Source organism: Rhinatrema bivittatum, chromosome 2 (assembly GCF_901001135.1).
Source record: "Rhinatrema bivittatum chromosome 2, aRhiBiv1.1, whole genome shotgun sequence".
Taxonomy (NCBI): Eukaryota; Metazoa; Chordata; class Amphibia; order Gymnophiona; family Rhinatrematidae; genus Rhinatrema; species Rhinatrema bivittatum.
Genome location: NC_042616.1, coordinates 223639429 through 223664411, shown reverse-complemented (window position 1 = coordinate 223664411; position 24983 = coordinate 223639429). Strand labels below are relative to the sequence as shown.

Here is a 24983-nt window from a genome sequence, read left to right as displayed (position 1 = left end):
GCCTGAGGAATTTGCCTAAATATATATTCTTCTCATCTTCAGTCCTCAACACCTCTTCAATCAAAGTACGTCTGAGTGCTATTGCAGCATATCAGCAGATGGCAAAGGCTTTGGTATCAAAGTTCATGAAAAGTCTGTTGCCTTCCAAACCTCTGGTCAGTAAACCTCCAGTGCCTTGGGACCTCAGAGTAGTCCTAGCGCAACTCATGAAACCTCCATTCAAACTTCTAAAGTCAGTGGATCTGAAGTTTCTCACCTGGAAAATGTTGCTCCTTTGGTGTTAGTTTGTCATAAAAAGTAAGCAAGCTTCAGGGTTTGGTTTCATATTCTTCATAGCTTCAGTTTTTTTTCACAATGATTGGGGAAAGTGGGGGAGGACTACGAACTCACCCCAAGTTCCTTCTTAAAGTCATATCTGCATTCCATATTCATCAGGCTATTGTGCTGCCAGTGTTCTTTCCAAGGCTGCATATGCACAAAGGAAAATGGGCTTTTCAATCCTTGGACTGCAAAAGAGTCCTTGCATGTTGTTTAAAGAGGACAAAACCTCACTGTGAAGTTTCTCAACTGTTTGTGTCTTTAGATCCCAACAGAATTGGATGTGGAATTTGCTGCTGGACTGTATAGTCCATTGTTACATACTGGCTGATTTACAAACACCGACAAGGCTCATCAAGTGAGAGCCATGATGACTTCAGTAGCTTATCTCAGGGCCACTTCCATTGAAGACATGTGCAAAGTTTCTACGTGGTCATCTGTTTACATCTTGACATCCCACTAATGTCTGGACAGCATATCCGGAGAAGACTGTAACTTTGGACAAACAGTTCTTCACAGCCTGGTCACTCAGTAGTCCACTCACACCCAGTGGGACTGGGTTGCCTTTTAAGTATTGCTTCATAATGCAACCCTCGGCTTGGGGACTCCCCATATCTTTTAGATAATTCATACTTGCTTGTTGACAGAGAAAGCAGGTTTGCTTACCTGTAAACAGGTTACTCCATAAACAGCAAGATGAATTAGCCACACTTAATATCTGCCTACTTCCCTTCTTGGAGTGTCAACTGCCTTACTAAAGCTTAAGCTCTGGAAGAGACTCAGAAGTGCATGACATAGTGTGAGCATACCGGAACTCTCTTGCATGCTTAGTCAAAATTTCACAGAATTCTGAGAGCTGGTTCCATGTCTGACATCGGATGATGTCACCCCCATGTGTTTTAGTTAATTCATCCTATCTGTAGATAACCCCATTTAGGGATAAGCAAACTTGCTTTCTGATCCCCATCATTGCCAGCTTTATTCATTCATAGAGTGCATACATCATTTTTGAATGGGCTTCAGGTAGCCCATGGATGGTCTTCAGTGCCTAAAGGTTTTGCTCAAAATTTGTAAATAGAATTAGAGTGCTTTAGTAGTAGTCTCTCAGTGCATCACTAACATTTTATGGGGAGGATTTGAACCTACTCTGACTGTATTTCTATATGGTTAGAAAACAAACTGACCAATTAGATTGACTAAACTAAATGATTCAACTCCAGCAAAAGTAGCAAGATCTGTCAAGACAATTTATTTTCCATTTTCCAAAGATCAGATGTCAAAGAGAAGTATTTTAAATGGAGTCACATTAGAAACACAGATGTCAATAAATTAGGATCACTTGCTATATCCAGGCTGCCCATTTGTGCTTGCCTACTGTGGTGTCAGATCTTTATCTTCTCCTGCTCTTTCCACGCCACTTAGATCTCTTTGAGGTAGAATCTCAAAAGCACCACTGAGTGGTGAAGTTAACTGGTTAACTTTGGATATTCAGACACATCTAACCATGTAAAATTGTGACTGAATATCTGGTTAAATCTAACCATACAGAACTTGTGTGGTTAAATTTAGGGCAGCCATTTGTATAAGCAGAGTTGGCCAAACATATGTAGCCAGTTAGCTTTGAATATCAAACTAGCAGGCTAAATTTGAAAAACCTGCAATGGACCCCCCCAAGTCCGGAAAATTTGTGTGCATAACAATTTTGGGCAGTCAGATTTTAGCCATTAAGGAGGGGATGGAGGCTGTAATATTTGCTTTTAGTCCTTGATGACTACAAATAGCTCGGGTTTTCAGGATATCCCTAATGATATGCATGAAAGGTTTGCACATAATGGAGACAGGGTGCATGCACACCCATTTCATGCATATTCATTAGGGATATCCTGAAAACCCGATGTGTTTGCAGCCTTCAAGGGATGGAAATGAATACTACTGGTGTAGGGGGATTTTTAACTGATCAGAAGAATGCAGTTATTTATTTATTTATTTATTTTAAAACTTTTCTATACCGTCGCTAAGTTAGGTACCATCGCAACGGTTTTAACCCCATAAATCTTTTTTAATATTGACCTCTGTGTCCTAAGCATGCTTGAATTCTGCCTCCGTTTTGGTATGTACTATCTCGGCTGAAAACCTGTTCCAGGTGTTCACCATCGTCTTGGAGAATTTCTTAATCCTTGAGCTTTTCATTGTATGAAAAATGCTAGCTTTTGTTATATTTTTGAAGATCACATGACTTCTCATTGAGAGCTACAAACTGGGCTGGTTTTCAGGATAATACTTATTTAGCATCTTTATAGTAGTACTGAATTTACGCAGTGCTGAACAAATAAATAAATAAGTATTCAACCTCAAATTCCTTGGTGCCCAGCCCATTGCTCTGACTCCTAGACTACTCTTCCTCCTAAGGTTATCCATAATGAATAATTATCAAATGTATTTACAAGCTTACAGTCTTAGGAACAAAGCTAGTTTGTCTAGCTGCTTATCCTGAAGACTAAGCTCTGTTTGCAGCCCTCAGGAGCCACAGTTGAGAATCTCTGTTCTATAGAGTATGGTTTTAGCTCCTTCTATTGCTATGTGTGACTTGTAGGGCAGACCATGTACCATTTTGGTAACTTGCCCTTGAATTGTTTCCATCATATTAATGGTGGTTTGTAAATATGATTTCTAGAACTGTATGTAGTGCTCAAAGTGGGGTCTCACTAAACACTGGTAAAGAGGGGTAATATTTCCCTATTTCTACTAATACCTTTTTATGCACCCAAGTATATTGTTAGCTTTCCCAAATACTTTGCCGCACTGTCTATCATGTGGTTATCAGAGATGATCCTCAGGATGCTTTGCTGTTTAGTGACTGCTATCTCTTCCTCTCCAAAATATGTGGCTGTTGAAGTTTGCACCCCACATGCATAATTGTGCATCATATTTTATTAAACCATAATCTGTTTTGTTTTTGCTTATATACCATCTTTTTCTTAGAAAACCTCCCAAAGCAGTTTACAATAAAATGCATTGATACAATATAGTATAACAAATCTTCTCCAAATGTTTTATCATTCTTTCAGTTTTTAAAGTTATGTATTCACCCCTGGCTTGTATACTGAGTGACAGTTTTTCTGCAAACAGGCATACTGTCTTTTTTTAGGGCTTCTACAATGTCACTTATAAAGACATTGAAGAGGATTGGGTCTACGATTGATCCCTGTGGTCTACTAATCACGTTTCCTTCAGTAGAGTGAAGTCCATTGACCACCATATTGAATGCTGCCGCTTATCATCCAGTTCATAATTCTTTTCTAACTGTAGACTGGTTGTCTTGCTCACCAGTCTTCTATGTAAAACAGTGTCAAAGGCCTTGCTTAAATCTAGATAGGCCACAACTCTCCATTCCCAATCTACTATCCTGGTCACTTCATTAAAGAATGTAATCAGGTTTATTCAACAAGATCTTTCCCTTGTGAAACCTTTTTGCCTAGTATCTTGTCACCCACTAGCTTCATAGTACTCCAGTATTCTGTCCTTTTAATTGATTTCTATTACCTTGCTCACCACTGGTATCAAATTAACAAATGTGTAATTTTCAATTTGCTGTTTGCTCCTACCTCTGTGGAACAGTAGTGCATTTGCTCTACTTTATTTGTTTGGAACATCCCCTGTTTCAACTAATAACTTTAAACAGAGCTGTGAGGGGTACGGTCAGACCTTCTTTGAGCAACTTCAGTATTTTAGGATGTACCCTATCAGGTCCTATTTTCTTGCCTGTTTTCAGTTGTGCAAGTTCTGGAATATTATGGTGCAAACAATGTGTTTAGCTCTGCAGTCCCTTAGGCCTTTGAATTTGGTCTGTCACTCTCATAAGACTGGGTGTTGAATTCTTTAAACATAAGGCATGACTTCAGATAAAGGCCATACAGACCATCCAATCTGCCCTTCCACATCTCCTGCTCAACTTTATAGTAGTCCCCCCCCCCCCCCTTCTCCTTCGGAGATCCTCTGTGCTTTACCCATAGTTTCTTGAATTCTGATATTGTCCTTGTCTCCACTGTCTATATAGGGAGGCTGTTTTATGTGTCCACTACCCTTTCTATAAAGAAATATCTCCTTAGATTACTCTTTAGTCCACCCCCTTTCACCCAAATCCTATGACCCCTCATTCTAGAGCCTCCTTTCCATTGAAAGAGGCCTTTCTTCTGTGCATTTATTCCTTAAGTATTTAAATGTCTCTTAGATCTCCCCTTTCCTCCAGGGTATATATGTTTAGATCTTTTTTTCTATGTGCTTTATGATGAAAACTTCTGACCATTTTAATAACTGTCCTCTGGATAGATCTGGATATATCCTTTTGAAATTATAGTCTTCAAAATTATACACAGCATTTCAAATGAGGTCTTACCAGAGACACATACAGAGACAATTTTACCTTTCCTCTCCTGCTACCTATTCTTCTCCCTGGTCACACAAGCATCATTCTGGCTTTTGCCATTAACCAATCTACTTGTTTGGCCACCTTAAGATCATTAGATATGATCGCACTATGATCCCACTCTTGTTTTTTTGCACAGGAGAATCTCACACTCTATACTGAATTGTTCCCTTGGGTTTTTGCAATCCAAATACATAACCTTGCATTTCCTAGCGTGTAGCCAGATGGACTCAGAACAAGTGGGTATAGTGTGCTCGTGCTAGCAGTTGGAGACGGATCTGACGTCAGCACGGGTACATATACCCCCACAGGAAGTGAGACAATTCAGTAATTTCCATCTCCAAAGCAGTTTGGAGAGCCTGCACGCTCGCTGAGCGTGTTTCCAATCTACTTTCTATTTTCTACTTTCTAGTTACTAAATTTCTACAGGAACATCGAGCCCCGCACTCCTGCGGTGATACCCTCGGGTCCCTCCCCCAGTTGAGTTTCCCGAGGTGATTTCCGTGATCCCTCGGAGGTTTAGGCCTCGGTCCGGTGGCCGAATCGCGGCAGGGACCTAGCCCCCGAGCGAAAAGGGCTTGGGTCAGGCTGAGAGGCGCCTTGGTCCCGGCGTGGACTTGGGAGGCAGCGGGTGCATTCCTCAAGCGCGGCGGTGAAGGTATTTCCCCTCTCCCCCCGCAGCTGGAGACCGCCCGGGTTTCAGCCAGGAAGCGCCGAGAATCAGGTAAGGCGTACATCTTTTCCTTTTGGTCTCCGAGGTACGAGGATCGGCAGCGTTGCCTGTATTCGGCACGCCGCGGAGGTCGCCATTTTGTCGGCCTTGTTAAGGTATTGAGCGCCCATGATAGGCGCCTGTATCGTATTGAGCGCATATGTGATGACCGCATCTTATTAAGCGTATATTGTCTATCATTTAGCGTATATTACTGACCGCATATTATTGAGCGTATATTGCTGACCGCATATTGTTGAGCGCATATTGTATCAGGCGTATATAGCTGCCGCTTATTATTGAGCGCATATTGTATCGGACACATATTATAATGAGCGTATATTGCTGTCCGCATATTATTGAGCGCATATTGTATTAAGCGTATATAGCTGCCGCTTATTATTGAGCGCATATTGTATTGAGCGCATATTGTATTGAGCGCATATTGTATTGAGCGCATATTGTATTGAGCGCATTTTGTATTAAGCGCATATTGTATTAAGCGTATATAGCTACTGCATGTTATTGAGCGCTTATTGTATTGAGCGCATATTGCTGCCACATATTCTTAAGCGCATATTTTTTAGCGATGGAACATTCAAATGCCCCGGCGTCTCCGGTGGAGGCGCCTCCTGATTCCGGCGTGAAAGCTCTCGGCCTCTGCTCAGCATGCCAGCTTAGGGCCACGCACAGCGAGGAGCCAGACTCCCTTTGTGCCCAATGTGAGGAGGCAGTGGGAGCCTCGGGCCAGGACCAGTCTCAACCGAGGTTTGCTGACAGTACCCCAGGGGCCACCCCGGATCTCGCGAGCAGTCTCGAACAACCTGGGATTCCGGGGGACCTGGTACCCCGACGACTTGAGACCACTTCCATTTCCTGGGTGGATCTCTTTAAGGGGATCCATGCCTTTGTGCAGATGCAATCAGCTTCCTGTCCAGGCCCTGCTGTTGCTGCTGCTGCGGTTGCTGCTTCAGCGGATCCTGCCCCTGGACCTTCGCGCCCTTATCGTGGGCAAGTACACCCGCCTCCAGGTAGTCCGGTTCAGGCGGACCCTGATGTTTCAGAGGACGAATCAGAACCCTCCGAGGAGGGGGAACTTCCCTCGGGGATTGAGCCATATCGAACCATGAGGCGGTTCTTTCCCAAGGAAGATCTCTCCGACCTAGTATCTCAGTGCCTGGCGGAGTTGGATATTACAGGCCCCAGCACTACGGTGCCATCTACACAGAACCCTCTGCTGGAAGGTCTTCGTCCTACAGCCCACCATTTTCCCTTCTTGAAAGCCGCACAGCAACTGATAGATCTGGAATGGGCTGCACCAGCGGCCTCATTCAAAGGGGGTCGGGGCCTGATAGGCATGTACCCCCTGGATCCGGCAATCAAGGAGATGCTGGCGTGCCCTTAGGTGGACGCCTTGGTTAGCATGGTAGTCAAGCGCACTACCATTCCAGTTGAGGGGGGGCGGCCCTCAAGGAACCTCATGACCGGCGACTGGACGCCATCCTGAAACAGACATTTGAGGTGGCAGCTCTGTCTTTGCGAATAGCAACCTGCTGCACAGTGGTGACGCGTTCCTGTTTGTCACAGGTCAGGAACAATGCTCCAGCGGCGGACATGGAGTCCGCTCTCTCGTTCCTCACGGATGCTGCATCTGACCTAGTCCGTACAACAGCCAAGGGGATCTCATCTTCTGTAGCTGCCAGGAGGCAGCTCTGGATACGGAACTGGTCAGCCGATGCTCCTTCGAAGACATGCCTCACCAGAATGCCCTTTAGGGGTTCTCTCCTGTTCGGCAGCGACCTTGTTAATCTGGCCAGCACATGGGGTGCCTCCCCAATACCTCGCCTACCGGAAGATAGGTTCAAGAGGAACCAGCGCGCCTTTCCGAGGCCTTCCCAAGGGAGAAGCTCCCAACGCTTCATTCCCTACAGGGGTCGCTACCAGGCACCTCGTCCTCAGGCCAGGAACCAGTCCTTTCGGACCAAGCAGCATAAGAGGGGAGCCGGCTCAGGTTCAGGGCCCGGCCGCGCCTCCCAATGAGAATCAGCCGATCCATCCGGGGGACGGAGCCATAGGGGGCAGGTTAAACCTCTTCTACCCCAGATGGGTCGAGATTACGTCGGACTAGTGGGTCCTCGCATTTATACGAGAGGGGTATTATCTGGACTTCCATCATCTCCCTCCGGACAGGTTTGTGGAATCTCCGTGTCCAAGCCACAAGAAGGCAGCATTGGAAGCTACCCTGGCGAGGCTCCTGTCCTTGAAAGCCATAATCCCAGTACCTGCCTGGGAAATGGATTCTGGGTACTATTCCATTTATTTCATGGTACCCAAGAAGGAGGGCACTTTCCGGCCCGTATTGGACCTCAAGTCAGTCAACCGATACTTACGGGTCCCGAGGTTTCGCATGGAAACTCTGCGCTCAGTCAAGACTGCAGTACAGCCAGGAGAATTCCTCATGGCCTTAGACTTGTCAGAAGCCTACCTGCATATCCCGATCCATCCGGATCATCAGCGCTACCTACGCTTCAAGGTTCTGGGACGCCACTTCCAATTCCGGGCTTTGCCCTTTGGGCTAGCCACGGCGCCGCGGACCTTCACCAAGGTGATCGTAGTGGTAGCAGCGGCGCTCAGACGGGAAGGAATCCTGGTCCATCCCTACGTAGACGATTGGCTGATCAGGGCGAAATCACGAGAAGAGAGCCATCGGGCAACCAACAGAGTGATCGCTCTTCTGGAAAGCCTGGGATGGGTAGTCAACCTAAACAAGAGTTGCCTACAGCCTTCCCAATCACTGGAATACCTGGGAGTCCAGTTCAACACCCAGGCAGACAAAGTCAGTCTCACCACCAAGAGAAGGTTAAAACTTCAGACGCGTCTCCGGTCCTTGATGGGAGCCAGCCGGCCCATAGCTTGGGATTATCTGCAGGTTCTCGGCCTCATGGCATCCACCCTGGAAGTGGTACCCTGGGCAAGGGCCCATATGAGAACTCTACAAAGCTCCCTGCTCTCTCGCTGGAGTCCCCGCTTCCGGAATTACTCCATGCATCTACCTCTACCAGCCAGGGTGCGGACCCAGTTACGGTGGTGGCTGCAGTCCAACCACACGAGCAGGGGGTTGAAGATGTCCTCCCCCACGTGGATTCTGCTCACCACAGATGCCAGCCTGAGCGGATGGGGAGCACACTGCGAAGAACTCACCGCCCAAGGGCGGTGGAACAGAGAAGAAGCGGGGTGGAACATCAACCGCCTAGAGGCACGGGCAGCCCAGTTAGCCTGCCTACAATTTGCTCACAGACTGCGGAACCGGGCAGTCAGAGTGATGTCCGACAACGCCACCACGGTGGCATACATCAACCGTCAGGGCGGAACCAGAAGCCGACAGGTGTCCCTAGAGATAGCCCCGCTGATGGCTTGGGCAGAGGCAAATCTTCAGGACATCTCCGCCGTCCACATCGCCGGAAGGGACAACACCACGGCAGACTTCCTCAGCAGAGTAAGCCTAAATCCGGGGGAATGGCAGCTGTCGCCCACAACCTTCCAGATGATTGTGGATCACTGGGGGATTCCGGACATGGACTTATTAGCGGACAGGTCCAATGCTCAAGTACCCAGATACTTCAGCCGCAAGCGAGATCCGTTCTCTCACGGGATCGACGCCCTGGTTCAGCCATGGCCTCCAGGGACCCTGCTATATGCCTTTCCTCCGTGGCCCCTGCTGGGCACCCTTATCCACAAGATTCAGAAGCACCGGGGCCTAGTTCTTCTAGTGCAGTGGTTCTCAACCCTGTCCTGGGGACCCCACAGCCAGTCGGGTTTTCATGATATCCACAATGAATATGCATGAGAGAAAATTTGCATGTTATGGAGGCAGTGCATGCAAATTTTCTCTCATGCATATTCATTGTGGATATCATGAAAACCCGACTGGCTGTCGGGTCCCCAGGACAGGGTTGAGAACCACTGTTCTAGTGGCACCGGACTGGCCAAGAAGACCCTGGTTACGCGGTCATGAGAAGACTACTGGCAGGGGAGCCCCTTCCCCTGCCTCCGCTCAGGGACCTGTTACATCAAGGTCCCATCCTTCACGAGGATCCAGCTCAATTCTCTCTTACGGTCTGGCCATTGAGAGGGCTAGACTGAAGAAAAGAGGTTACTCTGAGCCAGTGATAGATACACTCCTCCGAGCTCGCAAGTTCTCCACATCCCTCACCTACGTCAGGATTTGGAGAGTGTTTGAAGCCTGGTGCGACACTCATGGCACCAATCCACATGCGACTACTATCCCTATTGTTCTGGATTTCCTGCAGGATGGGCTTCAGTAGGGTCTCTCCCTCAGCTCCATCAAGGTTCAGGTGGCTGCGCTGTCTTGCTACGGTCCCAGGAGGGATGCCAAGACCATTGCCACGCATCCAGATGTTTCTCGCTTCCTGAAAGGAGTCAAGCACATTCGTCCGCCACTGAAGTGGCCAGTGCCTTTGTGTAACCTCAACATAGTTTTGGATTTCCTCGCGGGATCCACCTTCAGACCCCTTCGGGGCCTGTCTCTCCGTTCTCTCACTTTGAAGATGGTGTTCTTGCTGGCTGTATGTTCAGCACGCCGCATTTCGGAACTACAAGCGATGTCTTGCCGTGATCCCTTTCTCAGGATCACTCCTGAGGCTATCCATCTTCGCACGGTTCCATCCTTCTTGCCTAAGGTAGTCTCACAATTTCACCTCAACCAAACCATATCCTTGCCAACCACGGCAGGTTTGAAGAAATCTGAAGAAGGGCGTTTGCTACGCCATCTCGACATCGGCAGATTACTGCCCAGATATCTGGAAATGACAGAAACAGTACGAAAAACTGACCATCTGTTCGTCCTTCACAGCGGCAAGAAACAAGGAGAAGCGGCCTCTCGGCCCACTATTGCCAGCTGGATTAAAGAAGTTATCAGAGCAGCCTACGTAGAGGCCGCTCTGATAACTCCTGGCACCTCTACAGGTCAAGGCTCATTCTACCAGAGCCCAAGCAACATCTTGGGCAGAATGTAGGATGCTGTCGCCTGCAGAAATATGTAAAGCGGCAACATGGTCCTCCCTCCATACCTTCTCCAGGTTCTACCATCTGGATGTCCAGGCCAGGGAGGACACAGCATTTGCAAGGGCAGTCCTACGCGGTCCTCAGGCAGCCTCCCACCCAGTCCGGGAGTAAAGCTTTTGTACATCCCACTTGTTCTGAGTCCATCTGGCTACACGCTAGGAAATATTGAGATTACTTACCTGATAATCTCGTTTTCCTTAGTGTAGACAGATGGACTCAGCATCCCGCCCGGCTGCCGGTATATAGGGGTTTTACCAATTCAAGGTAAGCATTATCACTTCTTACATGAGTGAGTCCACTCTACCAGTTGTCGACGCCTTCCATTTGGGAATGCTGGCGGTCTCCAGCTACTATCAATCGGTCAGGGGAATCCTGTTTTCACTATTTCATTGATCGTCAGTACACATATATCCATAACAACTTTTGCAAGGAAGATTACTGAATTGTCTCACTTCCTGTGGGGGTATATGTACCCGTGCTGACGTCAGATCCGTCTCCAACTGCTAGCACGAGCACACTATACCCACTTGTTCTGAGTCCATCTGTCTACACTAAGGAAAACGAGATTATCAGGTAAGTAATCTCAACATTTTAGCATTAAATCTTAGCTGCCAAATACAATTCCTAGGTCTCTCTTATTTTTATTTATTTTATATACCGACATTTGATCTGAGATATCACAGCGGTTTACATTCAGGTACTGTAGGTATTTCTCTATCCCCAGAAGGCTTACAATCTAAGTTTTGTACCTGAGACAATGGAGGGTAAAGTGACTTGCTCAAGGTCACAAGGAGTGACAGTGGGACTCGAACCCTGGTCTCCTGGTTCATAGCCCACTGCTCTAACTACTAGGCTATTCCTCCTCCCTCTTCATGTTTTTCACACCTTCCAATCTGTCTACCTTGTTGCAGATTTTGCTGGTATTCGTAAAAAGGCAGTCCTTTCCCAATAGCCCTTCTGCAATATCGCTTACAAAAATGTTGAACAGGACCAGGCGCCAATCTGGCACGCCAATGGTAACCCTCCTTTCCTTGGAATGAGCTTAGTTTACTACTATACTTTGCGACCTCCCGCTCAACCAGTTTCTAGCCCATTCAGTGACTTTAGGGCCCATACATAGGGCACTCAGTTTGTATATATATTTTTTTAAATTTATAACCCATACACCTATTACTCCTGGGGAAATTCTGCGCACAAAAACATAAAAATCTGCAAAAATTCTGTAAACTTTATATTGGTCAAAATAACACATTTTACATGACAGTCTTTAAGTAATTACATTTTAAATTAATACAGAAAAAAGTTTTTACTTAAAGATGCAGAATTTTAAATATTTTGAGCAGATTTCCCTAGAAATTCACTGTAAGTGTCCCTTCCACTTGCTCTCCCTACTCCCCTGGCCACTTTGCCCTCTCAGGCCCCAACTCCTCTACCTGCCAGTATCTCTCCCCTCCACCTCTAGGCTCAACCCCTTCCACTCTATTGCCAGTCCCAGAGTTTGTCCCCATTCTCAGTACTGCCCCTCACACAGGCTCCCTCTGTCCCTCCCTCTCTCTCACACATGCTCCCTCTCTCTAATACACACACACACACCCTAATACAGGTTCCCTCACTCTCTCGCACAAACACGTACACACACACACACACACACACACACACCCTTTTTCATACACACGAGCTCCCAATCTCTCTCACACATACACACTCCTTCACAATCTCCTCATAAGAACATAAGAACATAAGAAAATGCCATACTGGGTCAGACCAAGGGTCCATCAAGCCCAGCATCCTGTTTCCAACAGTGGCCAATCCAGGCCATAAGAACCTGGCAAGTACCCAAAAACTAAGTCTATTCCATGTAACCATTGCTAATGGCAGTGGCTATTCTCTAAGTGAACTTAATAGCAGGTAATGGACTTCTCCTGCAAGAACTTATCCAATCCTTTTTTAAACACAGCTATACTAACTGCACGAACCACATTCTCTGGCAACAAATTCCAGAGTTTAATTGTGCGTTGAGTAAAAAAGAACTTTCTCCGATTAGTTTTAAATGTGCCCCATGCTAACTTCATGGAGTGTCCCCTAGTCTTTCTACTATCCGAAAGAGTAAATAACCGATTCACATCTACCCGTTCTAGACCTCTCATGATTTTAAACACCTCTATCATATCCCCCCTCAGTCGTCTCTTCTCCAAGCTGAAAAGTCCTAACCTCTTTAGTCTTTCCTCATAGGGGAGTTGTTCCATTCCCCTTATCATTTTGGTAGCCCTTCTCTGTACCTTCTCCATCGCAATTATATCTTTTTTGAGATGCGGCGACCAGAATTGTACACAGTATTCAAGGTGTGGTCTCACCATGGAGCGATACAGAGGCATTATGACATTTTCCGTTTTATTCATCATTCCTTTTCTAATAATTCCCAACATTCTGTTTGCTTTTTTGACTGCCGCAGCACACTGAACCGACGATTTCAATGTGTTATCCACTATGACACCTAGATCTCTTTCTTGGGTTGTAGCACCTAATATGGAACCCAACATCGTGTAATTATAGCATGGGTTATTTTTCCCTATATGCATCACCTTGCACTTATCCACATTAAATTTCATCTGCCATTTGGATGCCCAATTTTCCAGTCTCACAAGGTCTTCCTGCAATTTATCACAATCTGCTTGTGATTTAACTACTCTGAACAATTTTGTGTCATCTGCAAATTTGATTATCTCACTCGTCGTATTTCTTTCCAGATCATTTATAAATATATTGAACAGTAAGGGTCCCAATACAGATCCCTGAGGCACTCCACTGTCCACTCCCTTCCACTGAGAAAATTGCCCATTTAATCCTACTCTCTGTTTCCTGTCTTTTAGCCAGTTTGCAATCCACGAAAGGACATCGCCACCTATCCCATGACTTTTTACTTTTCCTAGAAGCCTCTCATGAGGAACTTTGTCAAACGCCTTCTGAAAATCCAAGTATACTATATCTACCGGTTCACCTTTATCCACATGTTTATTAACTCCTTCATAAAAGTGAAGCAGATTTGTGAGGCAAGACTTGCCCTGGGTAAAGCCATGCTGACTTTGTTCCATTAAACCATGTCTTTCTATATGTTCTGTGATTTTGATGTTTAGAACACTTTCCACTATTTTTCCTGGCACTGAAGTCAGGCTAACCGGTCTGTAGTTTCCCGGATCGCCCCTGGAGCCCTTTTTAAATATTGGGGTTACATTTGCTATCCTCCAGTCTTCAGGTACAATGGATGATTTTAATGATAAGTTACAAATTTTTACTAATAGGTCTGAAATTTCATTTTTTAGTTCCTTCAGAACTCTGGGGTGTATACCATCTGGTCCAGGTGATTTACTACTCTTCAGTTTGTCAATCAGGCCTACCACATCTTCTAGGTTCACCGTGATTTGATTCAGTCCATCTGAATCATTACCCATGAAAACCTTCTCCATTACGGGTACCTCCCCAACATCCTCTTCAGTAAACACTGAAGCAAAGAAATCATTTAATCTTTCCGCGATGGCCTTATCTTCTCTAAGTGCCCCTTTAACCCCTCGATCATCTAACGGTCCAACTGACTCCCTCACAGGCTTTCTGCTTTGGATATATTTAAAAAAGTTTTTACTGTGAGTTTTTGCCTCTACAGCCAACTTCTTTTCAAATTCTCTCTTAGCCTGTCTTATCAATGTCTTACATTTAACTTGCCAATGTTTATGCTTTATCCTATTTTCTTCTGTTGGATCCTTCTTCCAATTTTTGAATGAAGATCTTTTGGCTAAAATAGCTTCTTTCACCTCCCCTTTTAACCATGCCGGTAATCGTTTTGCCTTCTTTCCACCTTTCTTAATGTGTGGAATACATCTGGACTGTGCTTCTAGAATGGTATTTTTTAACAATGACCACGCCTCTTGGACATTTTTTACTTTTGTAGCTGCTCCTTTCAGTTTTTTTCTAACAATTTTTCTCATTTTATCAAAGTTTCCCTTTTGAAAGTTTAGCACGAGAGCCTTGGATTTGCACACTGTTCCTTTTCCAGTCATTAAATCAAATTTGATCATATTATGATCACTATTGCCAAGCGGCCCTACCACCGTTACCTCTCTCACCAAGTCCTGTGCTCCACTGAGAATTAGATCTAAAATTGTTCCCTTTCTCGTCGGTTCCTGAACCAATTGTTCCATAAAGCTATCATTTATTCCATCCAGGAACGTTATCTCTCTAGCGTGACCCGATGATACATTTACCCAGTCTATATTGGGGTAATTGAAGTCTCCCATTATTACTGCACTACCAATTTGGTTAGCTTCCCTAATTTCTCTTAGCATTTCACTGTCCATCTCACCATCTTGACCAGGTGGACGGTAGTATACCCCTATCACTGTAGTCTTCCCTGATACACAAGGGATTTCTACCCATAAAGATTCAATTTTGTATTTAGTCTCATGCAGGATGTTTATCCTGTTGGACTCTATGTCATCCCGGACATAGGCTTCCTCTCTCTGAATCCCACACTCAAGCATCCCCCCACCTCCCCCCCCCCCTGCTCTCTTACCTCTTTTACCTCCCATGCTTTCTCACACACACCCCTCCCCTCTTTCACACCCATTCTCTCTCACCGGGGCCTTTATCTTCGCCACACTCCGTTCGTGGCAAATGGGGGCCTTCCATCTTCGCTGCGAACGGCTCGCTGGGGCCTTCGTCTTCACGCACCCCGTTCGCAGCATGCTGGGATCTCCTCTGCTATTTTCTGCGCAGAATTGCCAAATTCTGCGCAGGGGGGATTTCTGCGCAAATTCTGCACTCCACAGTAGCGCAGAATTTCCCCAGGACCTATGTGGAACTGCATCAAAGGGCTTGCTGAAATCCAAATACATTACATCTAGTACTCTCCCCAACCTGTTGGTCATCAAGTCAATAAAATTGATTACATTTGTCTGACAAGACTTACCTCTGGTAAACCATGTTGCATTGGATTCTAAAAACCACATTATCTTCTGTTTTAGTAGTGATTCCACTCATTTACTCACCACTGAAGTCAGACTAAATTACCTATAGTTCCCAGATTTCTCCTTATTTCTACTTTTGTGAAGAGGAACCCAATCTGCCTGGCTTCAGTGTGTGCCACTCAGGAAAGCTTCCTGAGGTTTTAGAATGTACACTCTACCCAATTAGTCTGGTTTCATTAGAAATATTATTTTCTTGCATTTAAATCCCACCCCATCAATTATAGGATATTATATTCATATTCTAACAAACCGCTGTATGTGTGTTTATACTTGCATTACAGGAGCTGAGATAGACTGTGAAGACAAGAATGGGAACACTCCTTTGCATATAGCAGCTCGTTATGGCCATGAGCTACTTATAAACACTCTAATTACAAGTGGTGCTGACACTGCAAAGTAAGTAATCCTTATTCCCTTGGACAAATCTTTCCGTATTAATTATTAATCTGGTGGCCCTAGCAGGGCAATATGATGATGGCTTTTTTTGACCTCAATATCATCTTGAAAATGTATTTTTAAAATGCTATTTAATTAGCATTGGAAAAGTTTAAACTTTCAATTATAATTATAGTGTGTAACTGCATCTTAATCAGAAAGTTAATATTTATAGGTTAGAGCATAATATAATCAAAGTAAATTAGAACTTAAAGTAGAATTCTGTATTAATGAGCTTTGCATAGCCCTACAAGTTAGGTGAGCCTACACTAAATTTCCTGAGGCTTTCCAGAGCCCCTCTAATATTGTGGAGGCCGCCTTGCCATAAAATGGATCAGGCACCTATTCTTTACTGAAAAAACAAAACAAAACGCCATTGTGCCTCAGGCATTTATTTTCATTTTTTTCAGAATTTGTATATTTGCAGTGATGTAAGTTTGCAGTGATGTAAGTTTGTGAAAATGAGTATTCATTTCACCTTACTTTACTTTGTTTGGTTAACTCATGTTTCCAAAGCATTTTATTCCCATTTGACAGCCTTTCACTAATGGATCTGATTGACATGGATGAAGCAGATTTATAGGTATAAGTCCATAGGTTGTGAGAAGCAGGGGGAGGAGTTCATGAAAAATGTAACCATCCTTTTCAGCAAAATCCAAGTGTGGGTGTAGCTTACTAACACAAATGAAATCAATATGTGTCCAAGTGTGAGAGTGAAGTATCCAATCATTGAGTTGATATACGTTTTAACAGGTGTCCCTTATTTAATTTCTGTTTGTTTGCCACAGAGTTAAATATTTCATATAGTACTGAAAACCATTCACTTTATTTCAAACAGAGACAAACTTTTCAAAAGCAAAGAGGTTTAAAGCAAATAAGTCCCCTGACATGGCCATGTTTTGCCTGTCTGCTTCTTTGGGAGGGACAAAGCTAAGAGAACATCCAGAGTTAACATGAATGACTAATAAGATCAGTGCTTAACTCTGAAGGTTCTTTTAGCTTTGTCCCTCCCGAAGAAGCCAACAAGCAAAACATGGCCACTGTTTGATATAGTGAATAGTTTTGCAGCATTGTATTGAAGAATTTAACTCTGTGGCAAATAATTAAATATGGAGCACCTATTAAAGTTTATAATTATTACAACTCAACGTTTCAATACTTCACTCTCATACTCTTTAAGAACATAAGAAATTGCCATACTGGGTCAGACCAAGGGTCCATCAAGCCCAGCATCCTGTTTTCAACAGTGGCCAAACTAGGCTACAAGTACCTGGCAAGTACCCAAAACCTAAGTAAATCCCATGCTACTGTTGCTAATAATAGCAGTGGCTATTTTCTAAGTCAACTTGATTAATAGCAAGTAACGGACTTCTCCTCCAAGAGCTTATCCAAACCTTTTTTAAACCCACTTACACTGACTGCACTAACCACATCCCTAGCAACAAATTCCAGAGTTTAACTGTGCGTTGAGTGAAAAAGAATTTTCTCTGATTAGTTTTAAATGTGCTACATACTAACTTCATGGAGTGCCCCTTAGTCCTTCTATTATCCGAAAGAGTAAATAACCGATTCACATTTACCTGTTCGAGAACTCTCATGATTTTAAAGATCTCTATCATATCCCCCCCAAGCTGTCTCTTCTCCAAACTGAACAGCCCTAACCTCTTTAGTCTTTCCTCATAGGGGAGCTGTTCCATTCCCTTTATTATTTTGGTCGCCCTTCTATGTACCTTCTCCATTGCAGCTATATCTTTTTTTGAGATGCGGCGACCAGAATTGTACACAGTATTCAAGGTGCGGTCTCACCATGGAGTGATATAGAGGCATTATAACATTTTCCGTTTTATTCACCATTCCCTTCCTAATAATTCCTAACATTCTGTTTGCTTTTTTGACTGCCGCAGCACACTGAGCCGATGATTTCAATGTATTTTCCACTATGACACCTAGATCTCTTTCCTGGGTGGTAGCTCTTGATATGGAACCTAACATCCTGTAACTACAGCATGAGTTATTTTTCCTTATATGCATCACCTTGCACTTATCCATATTAAATTTCATCTGCCATTTGGATGCCCAATTTTCCAGTCTCACAAGGTCCTCCTGTAATTTATCATAATCTGCTTGTGATTTAACTACTCTGAATAATTTTGTATCATCTGCAAATTTGATTACCTCACTCATATTCCTTTCCAGATCATTTATAACTATATTGAAAAGCACGGGTCCCTGTACAGTCCACTGCCCATCTCCCTCCATTGAGAAAATTGTTGCTTTAATCCTACTCTCTGTTTCCTGTCTTTTAACCAGTTTGTAATCCATGAAAGGACATTGCCACCTATCCCATAACTTTTTTCATTTCCTAGAAGCCTCTCATTTACACTTACATTTGTTAAAATTTCTTAATCGCTCAACACAATGAAGGCTGAGTATCAAATGCCTTCTGAAAATCCAAATACACTACATCTACCAGTTCACCTTTATCTACATATCAGAAGCTGTATATATTGTATATATTGTATATATTTCACCTTTATCTACTATATATTATATATATATAATATATATAACTACATATATAATATATAATATATAACTACATATCAGAAGCTGTATATATTGTATATATTGGACTCCATATTTATTTTGTACACTTGTATATTATTAATCTCCTCTATCTCTCTTTTTTTCTTACAATCCCAGTTCATTAGCCCTTGTTAATTGTAACTGCTTCTCTTCATCACGTTATTTATGTTTTTGGTTGTATTCCTCGCACCCCTGTTTTCTGTAAACCGACATGATGTGAACGAGTTCATGAATGCCGGTATAAAAAAACCTTAAATAAATAAATAAATAAAAATATTTATTAACCCCTTCAAAAAAGTGAAGCAGATTTGTTAGGCAAGACTTGCCCTGGGTAAAGCCATGCTGACTTTGTTCCATTAAACCATGTCTTTCTATATGTTCTGTAATTTTGCTATTTAGAACACTTTCCACTATTTTTCCTGGCACTGAAGTCAGGCTAACTGGTCTGTAGTTTCCCGAATCACCCCTGGAGCCCTTTTTAAATATTGGGGGTTACATTAGCCACCCTCCAATCTTCAGTCTTTCTGTGACACACCATCTTGTATAGTACAAAATGATTACTTTTGCTCTGGAGAGAATTTTAATGGCTAAGCATGCACATCATATATCTAATTTAAGAGCTATGAATTTGAGAGTACATTAATTTACTAGAGATGGAGAGCCATAAGGATTGAAAGAAGTATTATGTGTTACACTATTGGGCAGACAGGCACACTAGAAGACACAGCACCATACTTGAACTAATCTGTCTCTTTTCTTAGCATCCATTCAGATGAATCCAGAACCAAGTGGGTTATGCACGTCTACCAGCATATGGAGAATGGTGCAAACTGATATCACAGTTATATACACCCTTGCAGTGACAGCCTGCCAGTATTTTCATCTCTAGCAGATGGTGGACATGCATCTCCCTACTGAGGATTGCTTCAATTTAAAAATAAATAAATAAATTCATCCCGCTCTCCTGCAGTGATATCAAAAGGTCCTTCCACCAATTGAGAATTCCTGAGGTGATTTCTGTGGTCCCTCGGATGAGTGCCTTGGTCTGGTAGCTGGTTTTTCAACTGGCGGGGCTTAGCTGTTAAGCAGCTGAAAGGCAGCGAGCGCAGGAAGCAGAGTGCAGCGGTGATGGCAAATGTCCTCTCTCCTGCAGCCAGAGACCATGTCTGTACTCAGCCGGGTAAGTCTGAGGTCAGGTAAGTTAAAAAAAAAAAAAAATTAGAGACAGAGAAGGAGGGTTTTTTTTGCTCTAGTGCTTCCTCCTTCCCCTGGTCTCTGTGCTCAGCGTGCCATTCCGACGTTTGTCCCTCTCTGTGGGAGGTCGAGGGACGTGGGCAGCCTTGCAGGTTTAGGCAGCCTCTGTAGGCTAGGCCCCACTCTGAGGCTTTTTCGCTTAGCACTGTGTGGTGGGCCCCAAAGACGTTTCGCACGCTTTCTTTAGGCTATCCTCTACAGGACTGTCTGTTCGGTGTGTGCATCTAGCTGTTCGTCCAAGTTGTGCATCCAGTTTTTGGATGCTTAGGCAGGCCTAGTAGTCTGTGAGTCCAAGTTATGCGGCATCTTAAGTAATTGTCCATTTACCTGTGCACACAATTTGAGCATTGCTATGAGCTTAATTTTTTTATGCTGCCTATCCTAGGGACACCTAAGTGTTGGATGCCTAGGTTGGATACCTAGAATTTTTGGATGCCTAAAAAAAATAAAAAAGCTAGACATACACTTCCAGCTGTTGATCAGTGTGCTGCCGATCTAATGGCCCCTATATCTAAGAAACCTAAGCACCTTTCTCCTTGCACTGCCTGTCATATTCGGGCATCTCAACCAGAAGAGCCGGCTGACTTGTGTCAGTGCTGTTTGTAGGCTCAGGGAGAATTTTCTTCCTCTGATTTCACTAAGCCTGGTTCTTCCCTGCCGGATGTAGGTTTGGGTAAAGGCTTTTCAGGTGGAGCGCATGATTTTGGAACTCCCCTAACTGGTTCTTCAGTAGAGGAAGGCAGCTCAGTGAGTACGTCCCAGGTACCCCTGGTCTGGATACTTCTACATTTTCATGGGTAGAATTTGTCCAGGGGTTGCAATCCTTTCTTTAGGCGCAGTCCTCAGCCCCGACCAATGCTCCCAGGGCAGAGCTGCAAGTGCAAACCTTGCCTGGATCTACTAGTAAGTGCCGGAGTACTCTTAGAGCAGCAGCGGGACTACCCAATAAAGATCCAGATGACACTGATGATGATGCCGATCCTGACTCTCTTGAGGATGGTGAAATTCCTCTAGGATTAGAACCGTATAGGACTATGTTACGGTTCTTCCATACAGATAAACTGCCGGCCCTGATTTCCCAGACCTCGAAAATGCTGGGAGTACCTGGGGCCGATTCCATGTCTGAGCAAAGACGAATCCCATTTTGGTTTCTCTGTGTAAAGCCTCTTGTTTTTTTTCTGTGATGGAGGCCATTCAAAAATTGATTGATCTAAGTGGGATGCCCTAGAGGCTAATTTCAAAGGAGGTCGGGTTTTGGAAGGCCTGTACCCTTTGGATCCAGTGGTGAGAGTGATTACGTTTTCCGAAGGTGGATGCACTTGTATGTGCAGTCTCCAAGCTGACGACTATCCCCCAGGAGGGAGGAGTGGCCTTGAAGCATGTACATGATAGGAGGATTGAAACTATCCTTAAGCAGGTATTTGAAGCAGTGGCAATGACTTTGCAAATAGCTTCTTCTTGTTCCCTGGTGGCTCGCTCTTGTTTACTTCTCTTTCAAGAAGTTGATTACTCTGGGGTGAATTCCAGGGCAGTTATAGAACCAGAGGCTGCCACCTTGGCAGATGCAGGCTGTGATGTGGTCTGCACCTCAGCCAGAGGGGTGGCTTCGATAATAGCAGCAAGGCGTTAGTTATGGCTGAGAAATTTGTCAGCTGATGCGACCTTCAACACTAACCTCACAAAATTGCCCTTTAAAGGCTTGCTCTTGTTTGGGAGCGAGTTGGAGAAACTGGCCAGTAAGTAGGGCAGATTACCAGTTCCTCGATTACTGGAGGATAAGAAGCAGACGCCTCACTCCTTTAGCATGAGAGGTCGTGCTAGGGGATCCAAGCATTTTCGACCCTATAGAGGAGCGACTTTTCAGAAGACTCAACTTTTTGGAAGGTCTCAGTCCTTTTGTCTCAGCCCAGAAGAGGTGCGAGCTCGGGTACTAGATCCTCCTGAGCCTCCCAATGAAGGTTTGCCGACCCACCCCCGGGAGCAGGAGATAGTGGGTTGCCCCTTTCTCTTCTATCAGAGGTGGGTCGAGCTCACATCGGATCAGTGGGTCTTGGAGGTGATATGAGAAGGATATGCGCTGGAGTTTCGCAGTATTCCTTGGGACGTGTTCATGGTCTTTCCCTGTCACTCCCCACAGAAGCAAGCAGTGGAGAATACATTGGTAAGGCTCCTCAGTCTGAGGGCTGTGATTTCGGTGCCCCTGTCTCAAGAAGATATGGGGCAATATTTAATTTATTTCGTTGTGCCCAAGAAAGAGGGATCCTTTTGTCCCATCCTAGATCTCAAGGGTGTCAACCGTCATCTGCGGGTGACGCATTTTCGCATGGAGATCTTGCACTCAGTGATAATGGCTGTACAGTCGGGGGAATTTATGACCTCTTTTGACCTGTCTAAACATATCTTCACATTTCCATTCGACTAGAACATCAGTGCTTTCTCTGGTTCACAGTTTTGGGATGCCATTATCAGTTTTGGGCACTGCTTTTTGGTGTGTCCACCACTTTCAGGACCTTTTCCATGATAATGGTAGCAGTTGCGGCAGAATTGAGAAAGGATGGGATCCTAGTACACTTGTATTTGGAAAACTGTCTGAAGCCAAGTCACTGGAGGAGAGCCATCTGGTGTCCCACAAGGTGATCTCCCTGTTGCAAGAGCTCAGCTGGGTTGTGAATCTGGTGAAAAGTAGTCTTCAGCCTGCTCAGTTGTTAGAATACCTTGGGGTTCGGTTCGATGCAAAGCAGGGCAAGACAAAGAGAAAGGATGTAGAGGAGTATCATTTGTTTGCAACCCTTGGTTGTCAAGAGACATTGTCCGGTATCTGGATGTTACTAAGCCTTTACAGAAGATGGATTGCTTGTATGTCCTTCACGGCGGTACTAGGCAGGGATAGCTGGCCTTGTATTAACTAGTGTTAATACATTCTTGTTTGAGCTCAGTGGTGCCTGTTGGCCGAATATTGAAATGGTTATCTGTTTAATCAAGTTTTGCTAGTCTTTCCACAGTGTTTTTGAAGAGAATACTGGCAGACTGATGTCACTGTGGGGGGTATATAGAGATGTGCTTCGTTTTTATCTGCCGGGTTGGGTTTCTGGTCATTTTTTTTTCTCGGCAATTTTTCTCCGAAAAAAAAACAGAAAAACCCCCCACCCAACCCTTCAAATTTACTTAAATACAACCTCCCCCCCACCACCACCATCCCGATCCCCCCCCCAAGACTTACTAAAAGCTCTGGGGGTCCCGGGAGCGATCTCTCCCTCTCGGGCCGTCAGCTGCCAGTAAACAGAATGGCGTCGGAGGCCCTTTGCCCTTACCATGTGAGAGGGGCTACTGGTGCCATTGGTCGGCCCCTGTCTCATGGAAGGAGCAAAGGAATTTAGGGATGTGATATGAAAGCCATCAGGCATAATTTTTTTTAATGTTTTAGAGATGACACTTAAATCAATTGATTGAGTAATTGACTGCTTTTACGAAGAAAGGACAAAAGGTCAGAATCAGATAACTACCAATTTGTCAACTTGATATCTGCAGTAAACAATCAACTAATGCAAGGAAAAAAACCCAAACTCAAAAACAAAATATTTCACTCAATCTTTCCACATTCATAAGAAACAAACTTGAGAGAGAAACTTTCAAAGAAAAGCTGAAGCATTTCTGAAAAGACAAATAACTTTGTCTTTAAAATGTTTTGGCTATTTTGGTTTTTCAGTTTTTTTAAGGGGGCTTATACTCATGCTTGCTTAAGTTCTCATACCAGTGCTTGCTATTTTGCATTTAAATATCTTATCAAAATACTTTCTAAAATACTTCTCTGCACAATGCTGCATATGTTTCATAGCGCTTTATCTTTAAAAAGAAAAGGTGAAACCCCCCTCCCCCCCCCCCACTAGTAAACTACTTGCCAATGGCTGTTTAGGGTCATAGAGCTACTACCTTAAGGGTACAAAACTGTTTATGCTTGAAAGGAGAGAAGTTTTCTAACACAAGAAAGCCTAATGTGAGAAGTACCATACTGGGTCACATCAATGGTTCATTGAGCCCAAAATCCTGTTTCTGGCAGTGGCCAATCAGACAGGTCAATACAGTAAAGTGCGGCCGCGGTTACCCTGCTTCTAACCCGCCTTCTACTCACAATTTGGCCGCGTTAGTCCAACCCGCGATTCACTATCCCCTTTAACCCATTCTTGCCGCCTCTTTAAATCAACAAGTAACCCCTTCCGCCCGCGGCATGTATATGAGATGTAAACTATCGGATTAGCTATCCCCCCCCCCCCCCCTCATTCAGTAACGCGTGCCCTGACTATCGCTTTTTTAACCTGCAGTTTAGCCTCTGCGGGAAAAGTAAGTTAAACTTTGCGTGTCGGGTCGCGAGGGGATTTCAAATGTTGCTTGAGCGCCCAAATTTCGCTTTTTTCACTTTTCGTTGCTTCGGGAGGAGGGTAGAGAGGACTGGGCTGCCCTGGAGACTGGCACCCATGGACACGGCCAGGGCAGGTGAGCGAGGGCTGGGGGAAAGTTTGCCGCCTACCCTTACCCCCCTGCCTCTAACGCAGGGGTAGGGGTAGGCGGTAAATTAGCAGGTTAAACGCGCAGCTGCTGTCGTCGTCTCTGTTGCTGTTACTTATCTCATTTCTACTACTCCATAACTTTGAAGCAACATCTCATTTTTGTTTTTTACTGCTGCTGTCGCCATCTCTGTTGCTAAGTAACAGCAACAGAGACGGCGACAGCAGCAGTAAAAAACAAAAATGAGATGAGTTGTTTCAAAGTTATGAAGTAGTAGAAATGAGATAAGTTGTTTTAGCTCACTAGGATACACACTGAAAGGTATTTTAAAAGGGTAATCTTTAGAGTAAATTTCACTTATGGTATAAAGACAAAAAAATGAACGGAAAGAAGTAAATGACGTTATAAAAGTGCAAATAAATAAGAGGAGTTGCAACCCTTCGTGGGCAAGAGCCCAGCAGATTGAAGCACTGAACACTCTGATACCAATTTCTGGATTTTAAAAATTAATTGATAATGTATTACTGTAACTTACAGTTACCCTCATGTTTAAGAAGGAGTTTTTTGGTATTGTAAATTGAGGGGTATTGCCATTGATTTTGAAGGTTTATTACTTAAAGACTGTCATGTAAATTGTGTTATTTTG

The 24983-nt window shown here is 44.3% G+C and overlaps 1 protein-coding gene across 4 annotated transcripts in view; it reads left to right on the top strand.

Moving 5' to 3' along the window:
* ANKRD28 (ankyrin repeat domain 28) overlaps nt 1-24983 on the top strand; it is an 805300-nt gene that overhangs the window by 355558 nt on the left and 424759 nt on the right. For all 4 annotated transcript variants that reach the window (XM_029589217.1, XM_029589218.1, XM_029589216.1 and 1 more), the window contains one exon: nt 15841-15955. In XM_029589217.1, coding sequence (XP_029445077.1) covers nt 15841-15955 — 115 coding nt within the window. The remainder of the gene's footprint in view (nt 1-15840; nt 15956-24983) is intronic.